Source organism: Pongo pygmaeus, chromosome 11, assembly GCF_028885625.2.
Source record: "Pongo pygmaeus isolate AG05252 chromosome 11, NHGRI_mPonPyg2-v2.0_pri, whole genome shotgun sequence".
Taxonomy (NCBI): Eukaryota; Metazoa; Chordata; class Mammalia; order Primates; family Hominidae; genus Pongo; species Pongo pygmaeus.
In genome coordinates this window covers 36904701-36930704 of record NC_072384.2, presented here as the reverse complement: position 1 = coordinate 36930704, position 26004 = coordinate 36904701, and the positions used below count along the sequence as shown (strand labels likewise).

At 36.1% G+C, this 26004-nt stretch overlaps 1 protein-coding gene across 5 annotated transcripts in view; it reads right to left on the bottom strand.

Annotated features, from left to right (window-relative positions):
• Positions 1 to 26004, bottom strand: part of THSD7B (thrombospondin type 1 domain containing 7B) — a 906384-nt gene that overhangs the window by 59231 nt on the left and 821149 nt on the right. For all 5 annotated transcript variants that reach the window (XM_054478924.1, XM_063647426.1, XM_063647428.1 and 2 more), the window contains one exon: positions 1610 to 1751. In XM_054478924.1, the coding sequence (XP_054334899.1) occupies positions 1610 to 1751 (142 nt within the window). The remainder of the gene's footprint in view (positions 1 to 1609; positions 1752 to 26004) is intronic.

Genomic DNA, 26004 nt, shown 5'->3' with positions numbered 1-26004 from the left:
GGGGGATAATTAGAATATGGGAGCTGAGCTCTCATGAATGAAATTAGTGCCTTTACAAAGGAGGCCTAAGGGAGCTTGTTTGCGCCTTCCATCCTGTGAGGATGTAGCTAGAAGGCACTGTCTAGAGACACAGGCCCTCCTCACCAGACACTGAATCTAGTAGCACCTTGATTTTGGACTTCCAGCCTCCAGAACTATAAGAAATACATTTATGTGTTTTATAAGCTACTTAGTCTATAGCAATTTGTTATAGCATCCAGGACAGACTAAGACACCAATCTTTTATGTAAACTTGAAAACATTTTCAATACTAAATTCAATCATTTAAATCATTTAGTGCATTTGATACAGAATAGTCAAAAGAGATGCTCCGGGAAAGAAAGAGGGAAAGACACATAAAACTGTATGGACTGTTACAGAAACTATATTTTTTTCAGATTATTCTATCATGAGAAAAAGTTTTACAGATTTGGCTAGTCATATTACAAACTAGATGGTGAAGAATTAGAATAAATTATCCCAAAGTTAATTTGATTTTTAAACAACTGTTATTTTTGGTGTCAGTAGAAAGGAAGACCCTTGGTCATATAAAATCTCTTTAAGGAAATTTTCCATATTGGTAGATGATCTAATAGTTTAATAGGAATAGAATAGCAAACCCACGTATAGTAAAATCAGTGTTTCAAAGATATGCTCTTCCAATGAAACAAGTTTTATTGTATTTCTGAAACAGTACTATAAAAACCAGAGATCTTTTCTCTAAAGAAAAAGGACAAATACACCAGGTCATCTTTACCCATGAAGACAATCAGACAGCCCCACAGAAGTCACTATGAGGTTTTCCACAAGAGGAATCTCAGCAGAGCCAACGTGGCTGTGGTGAGGATTTTTTTTTTCTTTCAGAAAAGGCAATTGCTTTGCCTCTGCAGGCATGTGGTGGTTTGGTTGTCAGTATTGAATTCAATGCTGTGACTTAACATGGTTCCACATTTTGTAGCATTATGGAATGTCTGCTGCTGCAGGGAATGGCAAGTAGCAGATCAATGTAACTATAACAGTCCTCTGGTTTTAGACACTGAGCACTGTGGTGCCTGGAAAAATCCTGAGCAGCAGCCGACCATCTAGACTGATGTAATTCCCAGTGCCTCGAAAACATCCCTGACCAGTCAGTCGTAGCATTCATTCTTATTCAGACCCATACAGAAAGTATCTCACAAGCTCAGATTTCTGAAATAATAAAAGGCACGAAAGAGCCGAATTCTATGACAGTATGATTACATTCTTCTCTCAATGGTAAATTATTCTCTGCTACTTATTTTTGTTGTTTCAGTTTATCACGGCTTAAATCAACATTTTGCTGAAATGTTGCCAAATCTTTCTAAGCTTCTCTTACCACAGAGATTTTATGTGGCCTTGCTGATTCTACATGCCAAGAGTGGGCATTTCTTTCTGTGAGGGGATACTAGAAACATCAAGTCCTCAGGCTTTTATGCAATACACTCACACATTCTACTCTCCATTCTTAATCTTGAGAATGAAAACACACACAAAAATTCTCTCATTAGTCAATGTTCAGGGAAAACGACAAGGTCATAGATTTTAACTGTACCTGTTAGATTGTACTGGAACTGGAAGCAATTTTCATTAAGGAGGCAAGGCTGCACCTGTGAGTCTTCAGCACAAGTCCTTGAATTCAGTGATGGTCTTAGCAGGTGGCGAGTTCTTCTCTGCATTGTGTGGGGATCGCATGACTATTAAAATCAGAGTAGGAAAAGTTAACTGTGGGAAAGTTATTTGATAAATTATATAAGATATACAGGTATAAGTAGGCACATATGTAACAATATAGGGAATAGATTATCTAGAGGGTTAAACATATTACTTAGAAAATGAAACCATTCTGTGAATTATTATAAATTCTTTTTTTCCACCTGACAACTCTTTTGTTTTTCCTGTGTTACCTTGAAGGCTACATTTCTATCTCCCATATATAATTAAGCACATGGAGACTATTTCTATCATTTAAACTCACACTGTACTCTCAAATAGTCTGCAACAATGTAAGAGATCCATACATTTTGAATGTTTAAATGCTTTTTTTTTAAAAAAAAAAAAAAAAGGAAGAAACTGCCCTGTGACCTCAGATAGTCTAGACTAATAAAAATAATCACACAGAAAATTTTCATGAGAAAATCATTTTTTAAACACTAGAACACAGAGATATAGAAAGGGAATTATAAAATCAATAATGCCAATACACTAGAATCTTCCTCTTATTTGGGAGTGCCTTTGGTCCACAGAGCATGGACAACTGCATGCTGTTGCCCTCCTGGCAAAATTAATGTGAAAATGTGAACTCCAAAGATATCCTGCAAATATCATGATACCTGTGGCTCCACATGTCCTCCTGTAGCCTCAGCTCCTATAATGCTCTTGACCCAGGTCAACCGGCCTGCCAGATTTCATCCAGCTGGTCTACCCACAGTGGGCCTTCAAGCTCCTCCTACTCGAACAATCTTCTTTCCACTGTCCTCCAAATCCTATTCACCGTTTTCAGAACACTAATCAAGCCTCACTCCTCTCAGTCTTTTTTCTAACAATACCATGTTCTTCTCTTCCTTTTTGAGCAAACTTCCACTCATGCTTAGGAAATTCTGTATAGAACTGCTTCTAAACACATATACCTACATGTATCCTCAGGTGCTACCTTTCTTTACATCGCCATTCTGTTTCTTCATCACCCTGCCTCTTACTTTCTTTACAAATTCCTTTAGGGCATGTTGGATCATGGCTTCTACTTCTCATGTCACTCCCTGAAAGTCTTAATCTCAATTATATGTTGCAGTTTTTCAACAAATACCATTAAACATGTTCACAACATGCAATCCCAGACCCCCAATCTAACGAGGCCCATAGATTCTTAAGTCATGGGAAAAATAAAAGTCTCTGGATGCAGATCATCAAATCACCATTTCTATATGTGGGATATTTTATTTGTTTTTTATTCCTATTCCTCTTTCAGATATAGTAGTAAAGAACAAAACCTGTATACTGAGTCTTGGCTATGAACCAAAATTATTATGTTGGATTGCATTAAAATATGCAAAAAGCATGCCACAAATTTTTCTTCTAATTGTAAAAGTTTGGACCATTGATACACATTCACTATTCATGTGATTTTGTATTTGGATCTGTCAGTACTTATAATTTTATACTTAATTGAATCAAATTGTCTCTGGATAATCAAGAAGGGCCCATGAAACCAAGCAATTATTCTTAATTATCTGCACATGAGTTCCATGCTAAATGCTTACCAATAATTTATTACTATTTTACCAATTAATTTGAATGCTTCTTCTCATGTGGCAGAATAATAACAAATGATTTGTCAATAAAATAAAATGAAAGTATCTTGGTAGATACTCCTGATTAGTGCTCTCCTGCATTTCTATCTTATAAAGTAATCAATTAATGTCTGAAACAAGTGAATACATGTAAAGGCTTAGGTATCTGCTTAGTCTAAGCTATCAAGTAAAAGAGAAAATAAAACATACACACATCAATCAAATTACTATGTAACTTTGAACAATTCGCTTATATACTCTAAACCTTAGTTCTGCATCTAAACCTAGATAAGAAAGAAGAATGGGGATGAAATGAAATTTGATGAGATTTAAGAATTTTCTTCCTCAGATCTCACAGTCCATATGTGTATAAGTCTGATGGGTATAGTTCTAAAATATCTTCTTGAGGTAATCCACATTTCATACCATACAGTTTCAGATAATTAGATATTAATATAAAGAAAACCAACACTGCATCTTACTCCCCTACTAAGTTTCTTCCCATAGAAACAGGCAAAGAGGATTGCGTGGGTGACTGAAATCCATGAACATGATTCAACCTCATCTCAGGCAGTATTTTCACACTTCATCTTATAAAAATTCTCCTAGTACTGCTAACAAGTGATAGATTACTGTTTCTCTTTATTTCTTTCTAATAGCTATTTATAGAAAGTTTAATGTTAGTGTTTTTATCCTTATTTCTTTCTCTCTATTAGCTGTTTATACAAAGTCCATAAAATAATGAATTATCCACAAGAGAGATGGAGGAGGGTGAGGATAAGTGAAAAAAGAAGAGAAAGGATGTTTACATCTATCTGGATGATTTCTTTATTAGATCAAGACTCCTCAAATACAATTCTGGATCTTCTCTTCACTAAAGTAATTATATAAAGACATATTGTCAATTTCCTGCATATAGAAGTGGGAAAATGATGTGTGAATAATTAACCAAAAGTCAACTTTGGACCAGTTTTATTTAAAAAAAAATCAAGGTTATATAGCTAATGTTTATTTGCTAGGGAAGAAGATGATCCAGTTAGAACCAGTTAGTGTCTAGTACAGAAACCCCTTCATGACTTACCACTTTTGTAAAGCAGCATTTACCTTAAAGTTCAATCTTCCCTTATGACATTATGCCTTCACATATTTTGTTATCTCTAGAAGTAAAGCCTTTTGCCTGATTTAAATACCTGTATTCATATCCCTCAAGATGAAATCAGATGTCCTTTCTGTGAGCCTCAATTGACATGCTTGGACCCATAATAAATGGGATTGCCTCATCTAGTAAACATTTCTGTTACATGTATTTATGTTTGTGCATTCTTTCCTATGGGCAATTTGAGAGTCAGTGTCTTAATTTTCTTAGACATTCTGTGCATTGTACTGTGTCTGGTGTAGAGCATACAAATAATAAATGTTATGTGTAATAATTTGGTTCTTCCCGGGTAATATGACTATTTTTTTGTAAGCTGCCGTTAGCAGACAAATGGCCAACCCTGGATTATGATCATATTGTCTGAATGTAAGAGTTTCCCATAGCTATGTATATCCGATGAAAAGAATATAATCTTTTTTCTCATAACATTTCCTATAAAATCTAGACAGCATTTTCTAGAAAAATAGAATCCATCAGTAAATTAATAAAAATATACGTAACTGAGTTTTAATTTACTCATATAAAAGATGACCGACAGATAATTTAGATAAGACATTTTAAATACATCTAAACAAGGAGGTATAACTTGATATTTTTCTCATTATCACTGAACTATTAATAATCAGAGTTTAATAAAACCTGTGATAAATCCAATTATTTGTGAATTTAAATCAGTCTGCAAATTTCTTGTCTGGGGATGAGCATGACTCCAAGGCCTGGCCTTGTAAGCTTCCATCAGAGATAGAAACCCAATGCCTTTATTCTGTTACAGGGTCTAACTGATAATTCTGAGATGGTCTCTCCCTTGGATAGCTGATTAGCCCTATGTCAGTAGCTTTGCTGTTTCTCTGTCTGTCTTTTCCTGAGGCCAAAATGGATCTATACTTCAAGAACTTTAGTTTTCTTATTTGGAAAAATAGCGTAAAAAGTTCACAGAAAAACTTTTGCAGAGCTTTCTGAAGAAATTTTTAATGAAATTAAACCCTGGTTCTCCAAAGCTGACAAGGAATGAGAAAATGCATAGAACAGAAAAATCTGAATCTGAAGAACTGTTACTCATGCGTCACATGTTTAATACAGTTCTCAGATATTCTTAGGAGATCGTCACAGAAGTAGAGACACGATCTTTTCACAACACAGTGCAATAAGGAGAGCAAAATGAAAAACACACAGACCATATGCTCAGGAGAATTAAGTGACAACCCATCACCACAAATCCCAAACCACAAGCAGGTGGGACCAACAACGGAAGCTCTGGACCTGTGTGATATCAGCATCTGACAGAAGAGAGCAGAAAGTAAAAATGGGGCAATCTGATGACCCAAGGCAACCAAAATGGGGAACTAAAGCTGAGACCTTGAGAAATTTGCACACTTCAAGAGCAGGTGAATATAAGGGGTTTATGGAGAGGTCTTGGAAGCTGACACAGTCTGGATCTATTGAACGGCCAACATTAACAAGCCAGAGCTCCCTTCCAGAACAATCTCCTCCTATCCCCCGCCACTCTACTAAACAGAAACAGGTGGGAAGAATTTCTCAACTGAGCAAAACAAGGAAAATAGCAGTGAGGAAAAAGAAAGGACCAGGAAGCAAGATGAGGAAGGAAATGGGAAACATTAAATCTCACAAAGTAAGCTGTTTTATTTTTGACCATGTGTGTGTGTGTGTGTGTGTGTGTGTGTGTGAGAGAGAGAGAGAGAGAGTTGGAGCCTTGAAATCAAATGAGAAGAAAACAATCCTCATCCATACTCCCTTTTAAAAGTTCACAGAAACTAATTTCACAGAAAAGTAAACAAATAAAGAGATAAAATTAAATTCCATGAAAGGATATTCTAAGGAAAAAGAATAAAGGGCAGATTAACATCCCCACAGATTAGGCAGTGCAGCAGAAAGAAATGCACACAAAACAGATAAAAACTACTGTATCCAAAGGGGTTAAAAGTCACTTAAGAAATGACCCAAGATATAAAAGAACAGCATAAAAATTAGAAAAAATTCAAAAATTAGGTAATAGAACCCAATAAATAATTAGAACTTTAAAAATCATTTTCAGAAATAAAAATGAAACAAGAAGAAATACAAGAATAAAAATACAACAAATAATGCTTCAAGAGAAATTAAAGATGTAAAGAAAAAAATTACAAAAACATTCAAAAAGAGATATAAAAGAATTTGAAAAAACTTGGCAAATAGAGAAGTAAGGAAAAGCAGATACCACATACATGTAATAGAATTTCATGAAAATGAAAACCAAAGAAAGAGCACAGAACTTAATAAAAAGAAGATTCAAAAACCTTTCCAATAAAAATAGAGAAAAAAATTCAACTACTTATTGGAAAGGCACATCAGAATCACCAATACTGAGACATAACCTAGTATAATTATTAAGCTTTATAAAAGAGAAAAAAATTCTTTGAGTATTGGCTTATAATGAAAATAAAATATCATCATTAGACTTTTTTACAGGAAAATTTTATGAGAGAAGAAAATGTAGAAACATAATTAATATACACAAAGAAAAAAAAACATGATCCAAGGATTTTATATCCAGCAAAGCTCACTTTCAATTATAATGACTAAAGATAAATGGACACAAGACCTGAATAGACATTTCTCAAAAGAAGACATACAAATGGCCAACAGGTAAATGAAAAAATGTTCAACGTTACTAATCATTGGGGAAATGCACATGAAAACCAAAATGATATATCACCTCATTCCAATTAAAATGGCTATTATCGAAAAGACAAAAAAAGTGCTGGGCATGGATAGGGAAAAAGAGGAACTTAAACTCTTTTGGTGGGAATGTAAATTAGCCCAGCTATTATGGAAAACAGTATGAAGTTTCCTCAAAAAATAAAAAATAAAACTGCCATGTGATCCAGCATTCCCACTACTGTGTAGTAGTGGGAAACAAAATCAAAGGAAATGAAATCAGTTATGTTGAAGAGACATCTGCAGTTCCATGTTTATGGAAGCATTATTCATAATGGGCAAGATATGGAGTGAACCTAAGTGTCCATCAGTGGATGAAGGGATAAAGAAAATGTGACATACACAATGGAATACTATTCAGCCACAAAAAATGACATCCTGTTTTTTTTTGCAGCAACACGAATGAAAATGGAGGACATTAGGTTAAGTGAAATAAACCAGGTACAGAAAGACAAATATGGCATGATTTTACTCCTATGTGGACTCTAAAAAGGTTGATGTCATAGTGGTTGCCAGAAGCTGGGGAAGGTAGGGGAGAGAGTGAAATGAGGAGAGATTGGTCAATGAATACAAAGCTACACTTAGATAAGAGGAATAAGTTCTGGTGTTCCAGGCCACAGTAGGGTGATTATGGTTAACAATATTACATCACATTTTTAAAAAAACAGCTAAAAGAGAGGATTCTGAATGTTCTCATCACAAAGAAATAATTAATGTATGAAGTGATGTACATGCTAAATATCCTGATTTAATAATCACACAATGTATCAATCCATCACACACATCTATCAGAACATCACATGTACCCCATATATACAATTATGTGTCAATTAAAAACAATTTTTAAAAACATAGATATACTGTTAATAACATGCAAGAACTCAAAATATTGTTTCCATGAGCCCTATCTTAGGAATTTCCCGGAGACCGAGTTTTAGACATACATTCCAATGACTGGAAATACTTTAATATAGAGATTTGCAGTGAGCCACTTTACAGGTGGAACTTAGGTAAAAGCTACATGCTCTGAAGATATATATAAAACACAAATGTAAAAAAATTAGGAGAATTTATGTGAAAAATATTAATGTTTTCAAATACTCATGGTGGTGGTAGTGTAGTACTATTATTCTGAGAATGTTTTCTTTTATGTGGAATAAAGCAAATGTGTAATTATTATATATTCTATTTCAACTATAATCTTCAATGTCCTTGATAAACTTGATTCTTAGTTTATCAAGAAAAAATGAGATACAGATGTAAGACAGAACCAACTCCTATTGTTCTGAATTTCAATTGGAAACATTAGCATATACCCACTTTTATATTCTGTTTTCAAAATAAAGGAAATAATAATATATATTATAAAGTTCTGCCTACTGAAGTACCTAGAAATAGTGGAATCCAGTAACAGTAAGCACTCCTAAAGCTCTTTCTGTGGCACTGAAGAGGCATTACTACTAAAACAAATTAGGTCTTTATAGAGAAATAGCTGATTCCAAGTCTGACAAAGGAAATGTCCAAGATGAGCCAGAAACATCCTGACATATATAGCACAGAAGCTAATGAGGACCACCACAGTCTTTATTGAAATGTTTATAGGACACATTTTAAAAGACTATCACTAGGAGAATCTGAATATTATTATAAATGATAATTGAAAATGATTAAAACACATCAAATTTGTTTAAATCTGTGATTTCGTAATAATACAAAAAAGTCACATAGAGTGAAAGCTGCTAAGAAAATTCCCCATTTTGAAAACCAGCAAAGAAAAAGTTGACATTAATTTTTCTTGCCTCCTCAATACAAAATGGATTATTGAGTAATTAAATAGCAGTTGAAGCAAAAATTCTTTTAATAGAAACAGTTCCACAAACAAATGAGGAAGAATGATAGAATTTGAACATAGCCACTTTGCATTCCCTAAATAGCAAAGGCTCTAGTCGTTGACCATCAATGATAGCCAAACTCACAAAAAGTGATAACCACACATTATGTGCTTTCTGGTAAACAGCACACTTTCTATGAAGGAGTCTTGTCAAAGAGTAATGAAGCCTTGATATCCAACTTCCAATTTACAGGAAATTCAAGGATAAAGGAACATGCTAAACCTCACCATGCAGATGCAATTCACAAAAGAGAGACTGAAAATGTTTATAGGACAAGTGGCCTGTTTCCTCACCAATAAATCACTACGAAGGGGGAAAACAAGCAAGGGGAGGAGAAGCTAGGTTAAAAGAGATTTAAAGACATATCTAAAGACAGAACTAAGTGATCATGTTTGAACCACTCTGGTTTTAGACCTGTAAGGAGAAGTAAGGAAAGGACTACCATAGACATCAGGGCAGAATTTACTTTTGAGGGAAGCAAGGAAGTTATAATCCGGAGGAAGTTGTGAAGCTCTTCCTTCCAAGTAGCTGGGAAGGTTCTGCCACCTGGGTGACTGTTACAAGGGTATTCGACTAATAATGATTTAACTGTATATTTGTTAAATATATAGTTTATTTGTTCTGCATCTGTGTCCTAATCAATTTTGAAGAAGTTAAAACAATCTTTCTCTCATCGTTCTTGGAAAATGTAAGATTATTTTCATTATGCGATTTGATAGTTTCCTGACAACCACCTTTTCCAAAGTGTGTTGTTTTCTATAGTGTGTTAAGAGGTGCCAAGAGAGAAAAATAGGGTTCCTAGTCAAATATAATGAGAACACATTGACCTAAATAGTGCTAAACAAGGAATTTTTTGCAATAGAACTTAATGATGTTTGGCAGAGTCTGCGATTTGTTATTAAAATCTATTTTCTTTTTTTGTTGTTGGCACAAGACTGGATCACACATCCCAGCCTTCTTTGCAGTTAAGTGACCATGTTACTGAGTTCTGACAAATGACAGATAAATGGGAGGTCTTATGTGACACTTCCACTCCTGACGCTAAATCCCACTTGTCATCCTTCAACCTGCACTGGCTCCCTCCAGAGAGCTGGAATAGTGGTAACCAGAATTACACTGGAAGTCAAGCTTTAAGACAGCACACCCACTATGGGCTTGGGCCTCAGAGTGATGCATGTAACAGATTCAGATTACCCTTTCCACAGCTGGAAAACTCACTTTGGACTGTTTTATGGGTGATCAGCAAACATTACATTGCATTTGAACCATTATAATTTGGGGCTATGTGTTTTGACAAATTATCTATAACTAGTACACTGTACATGGTGACTCTTGAAGAGTCTCAAACTTTTATATTTCAATTTAGCATTTCACGTTATACAATTTGAATTACAGATTTAAGACACATGAATGTAAAATCATTGTAAATTACAAAGTTATTAATTTATTATCTATATGCATCACTTGGTTTCCTTGAAAATTTTTCCATTAAGATTTACACTCATTTTAAACAAATAGTTTTTGAAAATATATTAAATGCAAGACACCACACCAATGAATAAAACATCATCTAAGGAAGAATTTTCTTTTTATAGTCTGGAGTTTCAAGAGATCATACCTTGTCTCCCCAAAAGACTTACAATTACACTTTAAAAGAACATACTAGGGATTTAAAAGGAAATGGAGCTGTTTCACCCTCCATACAAAAGAATTTATTAATGTTGCCTCTGAGAAAGTTAATTTACTAATTTTTTATACGTGTTGGAAGATAAGGTGGTAGGTGGGTGAAGTTAGTCTTAGTCATCCAAATAAGTGTTGTTTTGTTTGTTTGTTTTTTCAAACTTCAAGCCATTACATATCATTGGGTTGTGAAAACAATATTAGTAACTAATACTTCCATAGTGTTTACTATATGTCAGTCACCATTCTAAGTTCTTTAACTCATTTCATCCTTATAACTGCCTTATAAGGTAGATATATCATTATTCCCATTTTACTGATGGCAAAGAGAGGTTAAGCAATTTCATCAAGATCACACAGTTACAGGCAGAGCCAAGATTCCAACCCTATCAGCCTTGTGAGTCCATGTTTTTAATTATGCCATCTTGGTTCTCAATTTAGTGGGTAAAAGCCAGCAATATTAAAACTGATAGGGCATAGCACAGTAAACATCTGTCATATACTCAGGGTAAAAATTATTTCAAAAAATTATATATATATATTCATAACATCTATAGGTAAACAATGATTTGTGTATTTTTTGTGATATGAAACATAGTTTTATAGTAGACCATAGTCAAGAATGATTAAAGGCCACTAACGTAATGATAAATTCTTATCAAAAGAATTTTTCCATTACATAGACTGTCATGATCATTATTGCAAAACTGTGTTTTCACTATAAAGGTTTGCTTGTCTGTTTTTTTGTGAGTTTTGCTATAAGCTATAACTTTTAAAAAGAAGTGGATGTTCACTCGATTTTTCTCTCTAGAATATTTCTCTATAAGATGAAACGATTTTCTTCTTTAAATGCCAGAATTAATTTCAGAACAATACAATTATCAAATTAAGTTTGTACCTAGAAAATAATTTGCTTTCAATTATATGACATCTAAAGCAAAAAAAATGTGATTCTTAAATGTAAACTTGTCAGACAAATTAGTTTCTTTGGCATATCTCTTCCCATAGAAATGGGTATGGAGTTAGGTTGGTGTCTGCAGCCTATCTAGATAAATTAGACTTAACTGGAGAAGAAGCAAAAGCTAGTGTCTGAGTCAACTCTTCGTGTGTTTAGAATATTTCCTTTCACAGGGTTCTTTGTGACCAAATGTGAAGCAGGATCAAAACTCAAAAACTGTTGTTGACCATGGGCTCACACGTATCAATATTGGCCATGAGGTAGAAGAAAGTAGAACCAAAGGGGGTACTCCAGCAGTCCAGGTGCAGAAAGCATTCCACTAACTATACTTCAACTCCCCCCTGCTAATGCCCTGGGGCTTTTTTTACCCTAGCCATGCCTTCCATGGATACTCTCAACACTAGAAAAGTCATTCTTCAAGTGTGGTCCCAGGACCAGCAGCATCAACATCACCTGGCAACTTGTTAGAAATACAAATTATTGGGTCCCATCCCATTCTAGATCCACTAAATCAAAAACCCTAGGGTAAAAAAAAGACAAAAGAAAAATCTACTTCAGGGTTTGGATTCGGCAATCCTGTTTTAGTGAGTCCTCTAGGTGGTTCTAATGCATGTTCTAGTTTGAAAACCAATGCCCTCAAACCATTGTCTCTGAACTTTATGCACAATAACAAACTGATATCCCCATCCCCAGCATCCTCTTCTAATCTTTCCCACCTCTGTTAACAGCAACTCCAACAATCTAGAGGCTCAGGTCAAAAAGTTTGGACTCAATTTTGACTCCCTTATTTTTCTTACACCTTATAACCCAAACCTGAGCAAATCCTTTCAGCCCCATCTTCAAAGTAGAATGCACAACCCATCTACTTCTCACCATTTGTGCCACTCCTATCCTGGTAACAGTCACTATCACTCTTCACTTAGATTATAACAATAATCTAATAACTCACTCCACTCTTTCCATTTTACAGATTATGTTGACCTCTGGGGCCAGAACTATCTTCTTAAAATAGTGCAGTTAAGATTATTTAATTCCTCTCTTCCATACCCTTAAATGACTTCCCGACTTAGTGAAAACCAAATCTATTTCTATGCCTACAAAGTTATACATAATCGGGTCCAGCATCATATCTGAATGCTCATAGCTTGCTTACACAATCTGCCCATTCACCTCCTTACACTATCTGCTTACACCTCATTCACCACTCTGGCCTCTGTGTCATCCTTGGAGAGCTCCAAGAATTTCCTTGCCCCAGGGCCTTGATCTTGCTGTTCCCTCTGCCTGCAACACTCTTCCTCCAGTACCTGCATGACTTGCTGCTTTATTTGCTTCTAATCACCACTGCTCAAAGACTTCTCTGTTAGAGAGGCCTTCTCTGATTATGCTATGTAAAAATATCAGCAACTCCTCCATGTTACTCCTTGTCTTCCTATATATTTTTTCTCCTCCATATCATTTATCACTACCTCATATTCTATATATTATTAATTTGGTGCTTTTGGTGCATTTTGTTTCTTTTAAATTTTATCTTTCCTCTGATAGGCTCATGGCCTTTAGAGATGCTCCACAAATAGATTTCTTTTTTTTTTTTTTTTTGATGATTGCTTATGAGATATCACATTCCTTTATTCTTTTTTTTGTTTTTTTTTTGTTTTTTATTATTATTATTATTATTATTATTATTATTATACTTTAGGTTTTATGGTACATGTGCTCAATGTGCAGGTAAGTTACATACGTATACATGTGCCATGCTGGTGCGCTGCACCCACCAACTTGTCATCTAGCACTAGGTATATCTCCCAATGCTATCCCTCCCCCCTCCCCCCACCCCTCAACAGTCCCTGAAGTGTGATGTTCCCCTTCCTGTGTCCATGTGTTCTCATTGTTTAATTCCCACCTATGAGTGAGAATATGCGGTGTTTGGTTTTTTGTTCTTGCGATAGTTTACTGAGAATAGATTTCAACAGACTGTGTGTGTTAGTGAGTGACAACACAAGCTTTGCAAGGGCAGTCTGGCCTTTCAATTGTCTCAAGTAGAGAGACTATTTATCACTTAGCCTCCCCAGAGTTTGGGATATCTAATGAGTTTAATGAGATTAATGAATGTATATCCTGAATTCTGGGGAGTTTTGGATTTTGCAAGTGCAGTGCACTCTTATCATTAATGCATTTTACATAGGTAAAAAGATAGCATACAACACAAGAATGTTTACTATAACATCATTTCAAACCTGATCAGAAATTGAAACACTATAAACTAACCTGGTCAGTTAGAAGGGGTGGAGGTTTGGATTTCTGGGGTCCTTCAGTGAAGACTGTCTTTTCCTATACTTTACCTTAACTTTAAGGAATTTAACAAGGCATACATATCTGTGCATAAAGGAATAGCTCCTTACAGCTTCCACTGGTCTTTTAAGAAATAAATGTATAATAGTGAGGGAAACTAAAACTATATTCTGGGTGCTACGCTATTCCCAAAATAATAGCAACAGGAAACATTTAAAAATGTCAATACATACCTAGAACTGTGCTGAACATTCCATATTTATTATCTCACACAGCCCTTCAACCTCCCAACGAGCTAAGTGTACTTTTAATATCCTTGTTTTTACAGATAATGAAATTAAAGATCAAAGAACATAACAAGTTTATAGTAGATGTCTAAGCTGGGATTTCAATCTGGGAGGTCTAATTTGCTCCTCAGTAACTGTTACACTTGTAAAGCACTGGTGCTTGTGGAGTATGTTGAGTTGGGGATAACTGGTTAAAAAAAAAAAAAAAAAAAGCACCACAGAGCTGTATTGACTCCAGTTATTGCAACCCGAAAAGCATTTAGTATGGACAATGGTAATTAGAGATTGGGAAAGAGAGGGAACAGACACAAGGAACTATAGCTTATAAGCTAATCAAAAAGCAAGATAAATCACAGGCTAAAGAATGAGAGAGCCAAGCTAGGAATAGAACAATAAATAAGGCTTGCTGCCTGCCTTTGAGGAGCCCACAGTTCACAAAAGATGCTCCCAGTCTAGGGGCCTGGCTTGTCAGATTTAGAGTTAATTGGAAGGAGAAGTGCCAGATACATGTGTTAGTATTAACGGGACTGACAAGACCAGGGGCAAAAGCTATGATATCATCAAGATGATATAATGTTCCTGGTAAGACTTTGCTGTCCTACTGCAAAGAGGAAGTTAGGATGATGCATAAATGTCAGTAGATTTTTTGCTTAGCTAAGTTATTTGGGTGAAGATTTTATAATAGGCAGGGACATCCTCACATAGTCTTTCTGTCTGATATTTTATGACACTAAGGAGTTGTGAAGTTGCATATTTACAATCCAGTCAGAGGTTTTGGAACAGATAAATGATGTATGGCATATCCAATCACAGAAATTGAGGTTGTCACCTGTTTATATTACAGTTGGAGCTTGGGAGTGAAGAAAAAAGAATGACCAAGTACAAGCCAAAATGCTGGGCTGAATTCTCCAAAAATGACAGTTATTTGGCATTGAGAGAGGAAGAAAGAGATGAAAGAGATATGATCCTCAAATGCAATACAGTCTGGATCCTGTAATCAAAAAAAATATAAATACTATAAAGGACATTATTGAGACCCATGAGAACCACAAATACGGACTGCAGACTAGTTATAAGTATTGCATCGAGGCTGAATTTTTAAACCATGTTGTGATTATGTTAGAAAATATCCCTGTATTTAGCATTACATATTAAATCATCAACGTTAAGGGATAAAATGGATGATGCCTACAACATATACTGAAATGGTTCAGAAAACATAATAGTTGTGTGTGTATGTGTGTGTTTGGAAGGTCTGTGTAGAGATATAGAAATAGAGATACACAGAAAAAGACCTAGACATAGAGGTAAGCGTATGTGGTAAACTTAATAATTGGTGGTGCAAATTTTCTGTAAATGAGTTTTGGAAATTTTTTCAATGAGAGAAATATGAATGGCACTGGAACACCAATATTAGAAGACACTGATGAATAATGCAAATGAAGTCTTACCAGGAATGTTATATCATCTTAATGATATCATAGCTTTTGCCCCTGTTCTTGTCAGTCCCATTATATTAAAACATGTATCTGGCACTTCTCCTTCCAATTAACTCTAAATCTGACAAGCCAGGCCCCTAGACTGGGAGCATCATTTGTGAACTGTGGTTTCCTCAAAGGCAGGCAGCAAGCCTTATTCATATTTATCTATATGCCACCCAAAGGGTCCTTAGGTGACAGTTGCTATTTGAAATGAGGACTCACGAAACTCTTAATCTCAATCTCAGTTTCCCTCTCTCCTTTCACTTTCTCTCTCTTCCTTTCCTCCTCCTCCTCCTTCCTCTTTTCCTTCCCATGCAATGCTTACTTCTCTTTCTTTATCCTAAGCCCCAGCCATTCAAGAACCAAATTTAAAGTCAAGCCAAAGTAGCCGATAAATTGCTCGAGGCCTCCTGGTTTGTGAGGAGTCCCAGAATAATATCTGGAATGAGACTCCCAGGACAAAAATTCCAGTCTCTGCCAGCAGAGTAGGGGTACTGAGTCTTTCTCTAGACCCCAGAAAAGTAAAAGGGGCCACTTCTATGACATTTCTGTTTTAATATTTGTGCACCCTCCATTCCCACTCCCTACCAAACCAAAGAAAAGGGGCCAAACAATGGATCTAGAATGTGTTTGGGATTTCACTCTTCACCTTTTCCTTTCTTCTTCCACCAAAGAACGCAGGACCCCTTTCCTCTCAGGTTAGCCAAGCCACTTGATCTGCTCTTAGAAGAGGTGTTATCCAGTTGCATACTTGGGGCAAGCAACATAGAGGCCCCCACATGGGACTTCGATCTAGGTCCATTCTTTCTAGTCACATTGTTGTTCTGGGCTCTCCTCATACAGGATGTATTCTTTCATTTTTTTTACTCTTTCCTCATCACTCTCCTACGCCACTTTGCCTAACTCGCCCTTACCTACCTCTCAGGTTTCCAGAAAAACATTCTCTTCCTGAAAGATGTCACTGATCTTCCCAGGGGTTAGAAAATGTGCCAATATCCAGGTGTGGTGGCTCACGCCTGTAATCCCAGCACTTTGGGAAGCCAAGGTGGGTGGATCATGAGGTAGGAGATTGAGACCATCCTGGCTGACATGAAGAAACCCCGTCTCTACTAAAAATACAAAAAATTAGCTGGGCATGGTGGCACGCGCCTGTAATCCCAGCACTTTGGGAAGCCAAGGTGGGTGGATCACAAGGTAGGAGACTGAGACCATCCTGGCTAACATGGTGAAACCCCATCTCTACTAAAAATATTAAAAAATTAGCTGGGCGTGGTGGCAAGCACCTGTAACCCCAGCTATTCAGGAAGCTGAGGCAGGAGAATCGCTTGAACCAGGGAGGCAGAGGTTGCAGTGAGCCGAGATCGTGCCACTGCACTCCAGCCTGGCACAGAGCGAGACTCCGTCTCAAAAAAAAAAAAAAAAAAAGTGCCAAATGCCAAGTGCCAATATATGCTTTTTTAATACCCTTGGCCTTTTTACTTTTAACACTAGGGCTCTGCTGAGATTGATCTGGAATTTCCTGTATATTTCAGTAGACTGTATGTTCCTTGGGGACAAGGTCTCTTCATCATACCACTGATGTCTACCATAATACCTGTTACATAGCAGGTAGTCAATATTAGTCAAATACACAATATTTACAACTAATTTTTGTACTTATGTGCCTGACACTGTTAAGTGATTTAAATGTATTAATCCTCACACTGGCCTCTGAGTGATGCACTATTACTCCAATTTTCCAGACAAATTGAGGTTAAATTACTTGCTCAAAGTGCCAGTGTGAAGGAGTATACAGACATGAAAGGAGATAGGGTAAAAAGGAGAATGTGATGAGTTTGGGCTGTTTCTAAATCTTAAACTTATTTTCCACAGTTGTTTACCCAGCATCACTATGTACTTGCCTCTCAAAATAGAAATCAGTATCTGGAAAACAAGACATGCAGCCAAATTGAGAAGGTCTATTTTGTCCATGGGCCTTATTGAAATGTGAACAGAATCTCGGAGGTGAGAAGATGCTCTCTATAGAATTTATGCTTATTAGCTAATTTGAAGGTCAAAACACCCAAAGGACTTACATGTGCAATTTCAGAATTATTATTATTATATTATATTATTTTTCTACTAGTACAACCATACCAAAAAAGTAATGATTTAGAAATCCTACAAATAAATATTAAGAACTAAGAAATACTACTGGGATATAATAAATCTAATATAGCCAAATATATCACATACTTCTTTAAGAAATCACAGTTTGCATAATATTATTCATAGATACTTTTAAAGGTAATAGTTATATTGTACCCAAAATGGAAAAGATATTAGAAAAGACTTGGAAAGAAACATGTAAATTTTAAAAATGTTGAAGTGTGTGCAAAACTCAACAAGGGATCACTGTGCCCAGTATGACTCATCAGTAGTGATATTTTATGGAGCGGGTCCCTGGCAACTGACACTGTGAGGTTCCATGGGAATAAGTGAATTTTTACATTCTTTTTCCAGATAACCAATTTTGAGGATTAAAACAATGCAAAAGAGGACTTCTAGGATAACCTAGACGATAGATACATGTTAAAATTCAAAGCAAAAATCTGGCCTTTTCTTCTTAGACATGAAACACACATATTAGATGAAATAAAAATCACAGGTAAAGTGGAATATAGATCATACATCTGAGCTCAAAACTGGTGCTATAGAGTAGTTTAATACTAAAGTTTTAATAATAGCCATCATAATAATGAAATATTATTGACAGTAAAGACATATATCACATAGATCAAAGAGAGGAATTGAGTCATTTTAAAAAATTAAATTTTATATTTTTACTATTTAAAAAGTTGAAACAGTCACTTCTTTTTATACTTCTTTTTTTAATAATTTTTATTTATTTTATTTTATTTTATTCTTTTTACACTTAATTTTTTTATTGAAACAATTGAAACCCTTAACAGAAAATCTAGGAGATTGCATATTTATTTATTTTTTTTGATAATTCAGTACAATTTATTTATTTATTTATTTTTTTTTTCTTTTATTATTATTATTATTATTATTATACTTTAGGTTTTATGGTACATGTTTTTATACTTCTTGAAGAAAACTCTTTCCTTACTTTCAGGAAGCTATGAGCAATTAGAAATATTTATTATAAGTGAATTGGGATCTGATTGAGTTTTTTTTTATTTTATTATTTTTTTTCTTCAAGATAGAGTCTCACTCTGTCACCCAGGCAGGCTGGAATACAGTGGCACGATCTCCACCTCCCAGGTTCAAGCGATCCTCCTGTCCCAGCCTCCCAAGTAGCTGGGATTACAGGTGCACACCACCAAGCCTGGATAATTTTTGTATTTTTAGTAGAGACGGGGTTTCACCATATTGGCCAGGCTAGTCTTGAATGCCTAACCTTAGGTGATCCACCCACCTTGGCCTCCCAAAGTGTTGGGATTAGAGGCATGAGCCACCATGCCCGGTCATGTTTTAAAGTTTTTAATATTACTAATGTTTATGCATTTGTGATGCCAAGTCAAATTATATTTGATATTCTAAAAGTAATTACACTAAGTTTTATAGATCAGTAAACTGAGCTTCAAAGAATATCAGTAACATGCCAAAGTCACATAGCGTAATAAGCAAAACAGAGACCAAAATCCAGATATCCCCTTCTTGCTGTCTTCTTGGATGTCAAGTACTTCAAGTGCTATCTTTTTATACTTGCTCTATAAATATTAATTCAATAGCAAGAAGAACCATTTTATTATTACCCCAGTGGCTAATGAGTCTCAGCCTTCATTCTAAATTATATGGGTGACTAAGACCTTCCAAGTACACTGTTCAATGATCTGGGTGTTCCAATGTCAAAACCATCCTACGCAGAAAGTTAAAGATTTAGAGAACCCATTTTAGCACACTTTAATTACACAGGACTCATGGGAAGAAGTGTACTTAAAAAAAAAAAAAGAAACTAAAGTCACTGTCTGCAGAAATAAAATTCATTTCTCCATGTTTCAGTCTCTTCACTCAGATTTACCCCATGTAATTCACAATGATGTGAAGGCAATGAAGTGAGATAAGCTTGAAAGCACTCTGAAGAAACAAAAGGCATTCTACAAATACAAAGTGGTGGTGTCCATATTGCAATGGTGGGATACTCAGGCGAGGGGAGGTGTTCATGCTGGACTGTGCCATGAGACAGCAGTTCAGCAAAGCATCATCTAATGAAAACCAAAGATTATCAAGCTCCAACTCACCACCAGTTACACTAAGGCTGGAGCAACTCAATCAAGCACCACCAGAAACAAAATAAAAATTGGTCAGGCACAGACAGTCAGACTCTGGGATGTGACAAGTGGGCATGGGAAGCATTGGTAACTCCTAAGGCAGGGTCATTGTGGATGGTAGATGCAGACATGTGGCACAGAGAGAAACTCCCCATTGAGAGGTGCTATGGTTTTAATGTGTCCCCCAAAGTTCAAGGGTTTGAAACAATCCCAAATGCAAATGTGTTGAGAGGTGGGACTTTTAAGAGGTAATTAGGCCATGGGGGCTCCACTCTCATGAGTAGATTAATTCTGTTATCCCAAGAGTGGGTTCCTTATTAAAAAACAAAGAAACTTGTCCCCCACCACTGATGCTTTTTTCACCCTTCCACCTTGGGATGATGCACCTAGAAGACCCTTGCCAGATGCTGGCATCTTGATATTGAACTTCCCAGACTTCAGAACTGTAAGAAATGTCTTTCTTTGGCAGGGCGCGGTGGCTCACGCCTGTAATCCCAGCACTTTGGGAGGCCAAGGTGGGTGGATCATGAGGTCAGGAGATTGAGACTATCCTGGCCAGCATGGTGAAACCCCGTCTCTACTAAAATACAAAAAAATTAGCCAGGCGTGGTGATGCTCGCCTATAGTCCCACCTACTTGGGAGGCTGGGCAGGGGAATCGCTTGAATCTGCGAGGCGGAGGTTTCAGTGAGCCGAGATTGTGCCACTGCACTCCAGCCTGGTGAAAGAGCAAGACTCCATCTTAAAAAAAAAAAAAAAAAGGAAAAAGAAAAGAAATGTCTTTCCCTTATAAATTACGCAGTCTGGGGTATTCTGCTATAGCACCACAAAACAGAACAACACGAAATGATTCTCCACTCTCAATTAATGTAGCCTCAGAAATAAACAATACATTTGAAGGATAATTTGGATTGTATTCCCTCAAGAAGCCCAAGGGATGACCAGAAAGGGGTGAATGAAAGCCGCACAGGTAAATGTGAGGGAGCAGGCCACTGCAATTTTGGGAACTCAGACACAGTGAACAGAGAGAAAATTTCAGAGCACTTTATTGAATAGGCATGACAGATTTTCATCAGATTGAAATAGTTTGCTACAGTTATGACCAATTAGGTGGAGCTGAAAGGATACAGATGTTGGCTTCTGAATGAGGCTCAATTTCAAATTCTGATCCTACAACCTCAAGTATTATGAGTTTGATTAGTTATTTCATTGCTGTATCTTTCACTTTCTTCACTAATAAAGAGGGACTAAGAATGCTACACTGTGAGTTAATACTTTTTTAATAATGAGATAATGCATGCAAAATGCCCAGAACAAAGAAACACCATTTTACAAAATTCCTTTTACTTAGAAGAATGGTTTCAAAGACATACAGTCATATGTCACTTAATGACGGGGATACGTTCTGAGAAATCCATCATTAGGCAATTTCATCATTGTGCGAATATCATAAAGTGTACTTACACAAACCTGGATGGGATAGCCTGGTACACACCTAGGCTATATGGGATAGTATATTACTCCTAGGCTACAAACCTGTACAGAATACTGTATACTAAATACTATAGATAATTATAATGCAATGGTATTTGTGTATCTAAATACACCTAAAAATAAAAAAGGTACAGTAACATATGGTATAAAAGATTTAAAAAATGGTACACCTATATAGGTCACTTAGCACAAATGGAGCCTGCAGGACTGGAAGTTACTCCGCGTGAGCCAGTGAGTGAGCAGTGAGTGAATATGGAGGCCTAAGGCACCACTGTACTCTATGGTAGACTTTATAAACATTGTACACTTAGGTTACACTCATTTTAACATGTTTTCCATCCTTCAATGATAAATTTACCTCAGCTTACTGCAACTTTTTTATTTTACAAACTTTCAATTTTTTTAACTTGTTGACTCTTTCATAATAACACTAAGCTTAAAACACAAACACATTGTATAGCCTAACAAAAATATTTTTTCTTTATATCCTTATCCTATAATTTTTTTCTATTTTTAATGTTTTTCCTATTTAAGCTTTTTTTTGTTGCTGAAAACTAAGATATAAATACACATTTTAGCTTAGGCCACACAGGGTCCAGATCATCAATTTTGCTGTCTTCCACCTCCCCATCTTGTCCCACTGGAAGGTCTTCAGGGGCAATAACATGCATAGAGCTATCATCTCATACAATAATAATGGCATCTATTGAAATACCTCCTGAAGGAGCTGCCTGATGCTGTCTTGTAGTTAAGTTTCGGTTTTTTTGTTTTGTTTTGTTTTTGAAATGGTCTCTCTGTTGCCCACACTGGAGTGCAGTGGCGTGATCTCAGCTCACTGCAACCTCTGCCTCACGGGTTCAAGTGATTCTCATACCTTAGCGTCTCAAGTAGCTGGGACTACAGGCGTGTGCCACTACACCCAGCTAATTTTTGTATTTTTAGCAGAGATAGGGTTTTGCCATGTTGGCCAGGCTGGTCTTGAACTCCTGGCTTCAAGTGATCTGCCCGCCTCAGCCTCTCAAAGTGCTAGGATTACAGGCCTGAGCCACAACATCCAGTCTGTAGTTAACTTTTAAAAATATATATAAGTATAAGGAGTACACTAAAATAATGATAAAAATTATAATACAGTAAATATTAGGCAATAAGAAATTTTCAGTTCCATTGTAATCATATGGCACCACCTTCATACATCCGGTTAGTCATTATTGAAATGTTATGTGGCACATGACTGGATACTGAAACCAATAACCTTTATTGTTTCCAAAGCTGAATGCTCATTTTGCTTCTGATATGCCATAAGTTTTAATGAAATTCATGGTGGTAGGAACAGACAAAATATGCCTGAACTGGTTTCTACAATAAGTGTTTTTATCTCTCTCTGTGTGTGTGTGTGTGTGTGTGTGCGTGCATGTGTGCAGGTGCCCCTGGGGAGGGGAAGGCAGAAAAGGGAGAGATGATGAAGAAGAGGAGGCAAAGGAGGAGGTGGAGGAAAGAAGAGGGAAGACAAAGGAAACTGGAAGCTGAGGGGCACTGGAAAATTGTCACGTTTTGCATGGCCATAGAGGATTTCTGAATCTTACAAGGAGGAGGGCTTGGTAGAGCAAAGGGGAAAGGATACGTGAATGATGACCCAACCATGTGCAGTGGAAAGTCACTCCACATGCTTTTTGTTGATTCCCTCTCGTTTAGTTATACACTAAATCCTCCAGCTTCTATTGAAAAGTAAAGCTTTATAAAGGCATTCAAAATGAATTTCTTTGAGCTAGATGTTTGTCGATATCATACAAGAAGGGAGGAAAGAAAACAAGAGAAAAATCTCTAAGGTTTTCTTTCGAGGGTTGCAAATCATTGAATTATGAGTTACACAGATATTTACGAGCTTGGCCTAGATAGAGTATAGTAATCTATAAATGCTATTCAAGTGATTTATGGTACAACTGTTCTAACACATTAACAGTATCAGGAAATGTATTTAATTTCTTCTCAGGGATGCACATTTACATTATTCACAACAAGCTATTTATAGGGAAACGTGCAACCCTTAAACTAAAGTGAATGCATCTCTAGTGAGTTTTGAACAGTTATAACTGTCTAATAAATGCTCATTTGCTAACTTACTGTACAAGCCAATGTAAATGTTTTCCAGTTCTTCTGTAAGCACTTTATTCTATGAATTAGTGAACAGTTTGGAACACATGGCAGAATCTGTACACTGGGTCCTAAATGCTAAAGAATCTGAATGATAAAGAACCCACTTTCCTTGCTAAAATTTTGCTAGCGCATGAAAAAGAAAATCATCTTTTACTCCTGATTCTATATTCTAGATTTATCAGATGTAGCAGTGAGATATATTTCAAGGATCTGAGGATTTCTTAGCATATTGGCTACTTCTGGAAAATGTACCATCTAGCAGACTGTTATGTCAGTGGTCTAGTTCCTCCTCTACCTTCATCAGGACAAAAATAATGTCCTGGAATTTGTTAGATCTTTATTAAAAATATGCATATGTGCATAGCATGGAGAGTGGGGTGAAGAGGAAAGACAGAAAAAAAGAAAGATGGGGAAATGGGGAGATAGGAACAGGAATAAGATAGAGTGAGGAAGCAAGAGAAGTAGGAGATAAGAAGAGAGACTCAAGCTCAATTGTTGGGGGCTTTTATGTCTTCTATCATTTATTTACCTTAGGAACTCTTTGAGAAATATTTACTAACTAACCATATTATAGATACGAAAACTGAGGGCTATATCTCTAGATATAGAGAGTGTAATTACAATTTTAATAATCTCTTATCAATAAACAGTGACAACCCAATTCAAAATAATTAAACGGTAACCACTAAAATTGTGTACCTTTTGCAAGTGTTCCCTCAGAAAACTACAGTGCACAGTACATTGCCCTTTTACAGATTTGGACAGCTGAGTTTTACACTTCATTGATTTTGTGTCTTTTGTTCTTGGAGATGCCTCCAGTTTTCCTGACTATATGTTCTCCGTAGTTTGACCATTAGTAAGGACACTCCTTGTCACTATGCAAGTACTTTGCTGCACTAGAGGACCATTCTTCCCACGATTCCAGGTAAATTTTATTGTAGTGATATTTGCAAACAAAAGCATCTTAAAAAAAAAGAAAACAGGTTTTTTTGGTTTTGTTTTTCCTTTGCCCATTGGACTGTCTTGGATTAGGAAATGACCTTCACAGCTGGCTCATACAGCCAATGCATTTAAACACAAAGAATCCTATTTCCAAGCACTAAAAGATCAGGACATCTGGCCTGATAGACAATGGAGAATTTCATGGTCTAATATTGTTTGAGAGTCAGAGAATCATAATCTAACTATACAGGTGTTGATAACAAAGGCAGAATCCCATTATTCTAAATGTCATTACGACAAAGATTGTATCCAGCAAGGCACTTCCATGTCCCATTTGATCGTCCATGGCAACAGTAATTTTTATTAGTTAGTATACTCCAGCATACTAACCTCCATTCTGACAAAATTTCAAAATTTATCTCATATCCATGATTTTGGAGCCTAGGCTACTAATAATGCTAGTTTCAAAATGTTCTTTTTGATGAAAAACCACACAATGGTTTCTTAAATATTTATCAAACTAATCACCACATGTGGTTGTATCCTTACATTCTATTGTTTTTATGGCAATACACATTCTCTAGCATCCCTTACAGTTATACATAATAATCTTGTTTCATTATGTCATTTCAAACTTCTAAAAATACTTTAGAATATATAGTAACAAAGGAGAAAATGTGCTGATCAATCCACTCTGTTACTGGACCACAGAACATAGCCACATGGTATTAACAATCTTGAAGAAGAAAAGAGGAGGTGCAAGAGAAAGAGGAGGAAGAGGAGGGGGGAGGAGGAAGAGGAGAAAAAAAAAGAGGAGGGTGAAAGAGAGGGAGAGAAGAAAGAAAACAAAAAAAGAATAAAAGAAGCCATTTATATTAGGCACTCACAGCACAACTCTCACATTAACTCAATTTGCATATGCTTTGATGAATTTGATTGAAGTCAATTCATTTTATTTCAATGGAGATAACTATGGGTTGAGACACAGCTATAATTGTTTGATATTTGATCAGAGTATGCTTAACCATGATGATAAGATTTTGGTTTCAGGAGTTTTGAGCAATTAGAAGATGATGTTTGAACACAGCCAAATAAAGAATAATTAAACATTTTTAATGTTTCTAGAAAGTGTGCAGATTTCAAAACATGTACTAATTCCATATACTGGCAACACAAAAATAATTCCTTAATCTGACACTCAAGTCCTGTGTTATCTGCCTCCATTTAACTGAATTCTTACAGTTAGTTAATAGCTACATTGTCTTCCAGGTAAGGCAGTCTGGGCTCTGTCCCTGGAGGATGCTGTATTATCCAGCATGTGTTCATGCTTTTTACC